Raw genomic sequence first — 3,620 nt, forward strand, 5'->3', positions numbered from 1 at the left:
AGAAAAGTCATGGTAGAATGACTGTGGGAGGCACCAGTCTCAATGTAAGGATGTGTGCATTGACCAAATTATCAGACCAGAACGTCACTTACTTTCTGTAAAGACAAGCCAACGTACTCCTATTCAATGACCAAAATCTCAACCAAAAAAAAAAAATCCATCTACGCACCGGTATTTACCCCCACTCCACTCCACAACCACTTCGTAATCAAATGTTATAATGACTGGACATTTTAACCAAAAAAAAAAACACCAAACCGTCTAATTTCCATCCGTCCCATTTGTCCCACATGCTCCCTATCTCCCTTAATTTAAACCCCTCTAACCAGCTCATTTTGCACACCACCATTAATCCTCCTCAATTTCTTTGTTCTCCTTCAAAATGGGTAGCCTCGACTTGAGCTCCGATAACTCTTCCTCACCTCAACGTGAATTCAAGCCCTTAGACCCTGAAGAATTTCGAAAACAAGCTCACCAAATGGTGGACTTCATAGCTGACTACTACAAACAAATCGAAACCTACCCAGTTCTAAGCCAAGTCCAACCTGGTTACCTCAGTACTCTCCTTCCCCAAACTGCACCATACCTTCCTGAACCCCTAGAAACCATTCTCTCCGACGTGACCAAAAACATAATCCCTGGCATGACCCATTGGTTAAGTCCAAACTTCTTTGCATTCTTTCCAGCTACAGTGAGTACTGCAGCTTTTATAGGAGAAATGTTGTGCACTTCATTCAACTCTGTTGGCTTCAACTGGCTAGCCTCACCTGCTGCCACAGAACTTGAAATGATAGTCATGGATTGGTTGGCTAACATGCTTAAACTCCCAAACTCATTCATGTTCTCTGGCACTGGTGGTGGTGTCATTCAAAACACCACTAGTGAAGCCATTCTTGTCACTCTCATTGCCGCCAGAGATCGCGTGCTAGCTACAAATGGCAGCAACCAAAGTATTCGAAAGCTTGTTGTGTATTGCTCTGATCAGACACATTCCACTTTCACCAAGGCTGCTAAACTAGCTGGTATAACTCCATGTAACATAAAATCCATCCCCACAAACCTTGATGCAGCTTTTTCTTTATCCCCTGTACTCCTTCGTAAGGCTGTGGAGGGTGACGTGGCAGCCGGGTTGATCCCACTTTACCTTTGTGCTACGGTGGGGACAACTTCAACCACAGCCGTTGATCCTCTCGAGCCTCTTGCTGACGTGGCACGTGAGTACGGTATTTGGATGCATGTTGATGCTGCTTATGGTGGTAGTGCATGTATTTGTCCCGAGTTTAGGCAGTATTTCAATGGGATTGAAGGGGTTGATTCATTGAGTCTAAGCCCACATAAGTGGCTACTAAGTTACTTAGATTGTTGTTGTTTGTGGGTCAAAAGCCCAAGGTTATTGGTGAAGGCATTGAGTACAAACCCGGAGTATTTGAGAAACAAAGCAAGTGAGTCCGAGTCAGTGGTGGATTTTAAGGATTGGCAAGTGGGTACGGGTCGGAAATTCAAGTCGCTCCGATTATGGCTTGTATTGCGTAGCTATGGTGTTGCAAACCTCCAAAGTCATATCCGGTCCGATGTTCGGATGGCGAAGGTGTTCGAGGGGCTCGTGAATGCCGATCGACGGTTCGAAATCCTCGTGCCAAGGCGATTCGGGTTAGTGTGTTTTCGGTTAAACCCGTTTCCATGGGCCGGGTCGGCTTATACCGAGTTGTTGAACCGGAAGCTACTGGAGTGGGTCAACTCAAGTGGGCGGGTTTATATGACCCACACAATAGTCGGTGGTATATACATCCTGAGGTTTGCTGTGGGAGCCACACTTACTGAAGATCACCACGTGGCTGCTGCGTGGAAGTTGATCAAGGAAGGAGCTGATGCCACTCTTAAGGGTATACATAATTAATAAAGCTGTACCTGCACGTGTTAGGACATTAATTATATGTGACAGTGTGTTATATTTCAAGTTTCAAATGTGTTTGTTGGTTACTTTGATTAGTTTCCTCCAAGTTGGACAAAGTCAAAGTCGTCCGGAAAATTTGTGAAGGGTCTCCCTTATATCATTTGATGATTGGGAAAAATTGTAAAATAAAATCAAAATGCTAAGTGGTAATTTTGGTAAGATGTTGAAGGAGTAATTGTTAACGAATGCATAAGGGGCACTAGTTAAGATTGAATTTTTTATTATAATTAATCAACTTTTTTAGAGAGTAGCTCAATATTCAATTAACAAGAAACTTGTTTCTTCTTAAAAAAAAAAAAAAAGATACTTGTTTATTAGCTTTTGCAACTTTTCAATATAATAAACCTGATTGATTCCTTCTTAATGAGTGCAATCAAGCAACAATTAACATTATCCTTTATTAAATTCATAATAAGATCCATCACTTTTGTGAATAAAAAAGTATCACATTGTTTTGTTATGAGAGAATCTAATGACTTTTGTAAGGACCAGATTTGAGCTCGTAGCCCACTACGTGGATGGACCTAAGTTCAAAAAAACCCAAAACAATAAATTTATAGAGAATGAGTTAAAAAACTGGGATTTAGTTGATCAAACAAACATTAGAATAGATTTAGGTGATAAGAGAATGAAAAAAAAAATAGGGTTGTATTGAAGAAAAATAGTCCTCGGCTAGGTCTGAGGTGCACTGTTCTTGTATATTATTCTCAAATTGGGTTGCAAGTTTAGTTTCTGAATGCTACAGTCTTTCTTCCTCTAATTTTCGATCCCTCTTTCCATGAAGGGTATCTCCCCTTATTTAGTTCCTTTCAAAGCATCTTGATCCTACACTTGTTGAATACCTGAGTCACCACTTGAGTGCTTGTCCAATCAGACACCCTCTCTGGTTGTGTATGTCTTGAGGCAGCCAACTTTGCACTATTTAGGGGTCTTCTCCACATTAATACAGCTAGAAAGTTAGTTGCAGATCATTAAATGCGGTGATGACAGCTTTCTTCCCAAAATATCTTAAGACTTCTCCTAGTCTAATGTTTTTGCCTTGTCTATTCATACCGACAGAACTTCCTGTAAGGTTCTCTTGCATTAGTAAGCCTTTTCTTTTGACCTCGGCTTTAGCCAGCTGAGGAGACATTTATCCTCGGCTAAAATCCCGTTGAACCCTTGTGGCCAAAACTAATTCTTTTATTTGCTAACATGGTCTCCTCTAACGGAGATTCTTCCTCCTCGGACTAATCCTTATCCTCGACTTGGGCCATAGGCCCAATGTACAAATATATAATGAACTTCTAGGCTTAATATCCCTATAATAGCACCTCGAGATTCTTCTTTCTAACTCTTCAGGAAGAGAGGAGGATTTCGACTTCACCAGATTTTTCCTGTGTCCATCTCGTCCTATCTCTGCTCATAAATATATTGTTTTAACAGCCCAAAACACGCTTCTGTTGCTTCGGCTTATGAGACGTGCTCCTCATTTAATTTTTATGGCCTTATGTCCCCCATGCTCTACGGTGTGATCCAAATCTAATGGTTGAGAACCCTGTAGGGACTTGGGTGGGAACTTTCCCACTCTATAGCTCATTTTTTGATATAAATATCAATCAACTCAAACACTGCCTTCACTTTAGCAATCATTTAACTCTCAACGCACATACTTTGAACTTACCAA

General features: G+C 41.1%; 1 protein-coding gene across 1 annotated transcript; it reads left to right on the plus strand.

Annotated features, from left to right (window-relative positions):
* The first annotated feature begins 357 nt into the window (after positions 1-357).
* Positions 358-2,158, plus strand: LOC111995075 (tryptophan decarboxylase TDC2). Its single transcript, XM_024026964.2, has one exon. The coding sequence runs from the start codon at positions 383-385 to the stop codon at positions 1,895-1,897; it is 1,515 nt and encodes a 504-aa protein (XP_023882732.2). The 5' UTR covers positions 358-382; the 3' UTR covers positions 1,898-2,158.
* Positions 2,159-3,620: the final 1,462 nt, after the last annotated feature.

Source organism: Quercus suber, unplaced genomic scaffold (assembly GCF_002906115.3).
Source record: "Quercus suber isolate HL8 unplaced genomic scaffold, Cork oak 2.0 scaffold_580, whole genome shotgun sequence".
In the NCBI taxonomy this organism is placed as follows: domain Eukaryota; kingdom Viridiplantae; phylum Streptophyta; class Magnoliopsida; order Fagales; family Fagaceae; genus Quercus; species Quercus suber.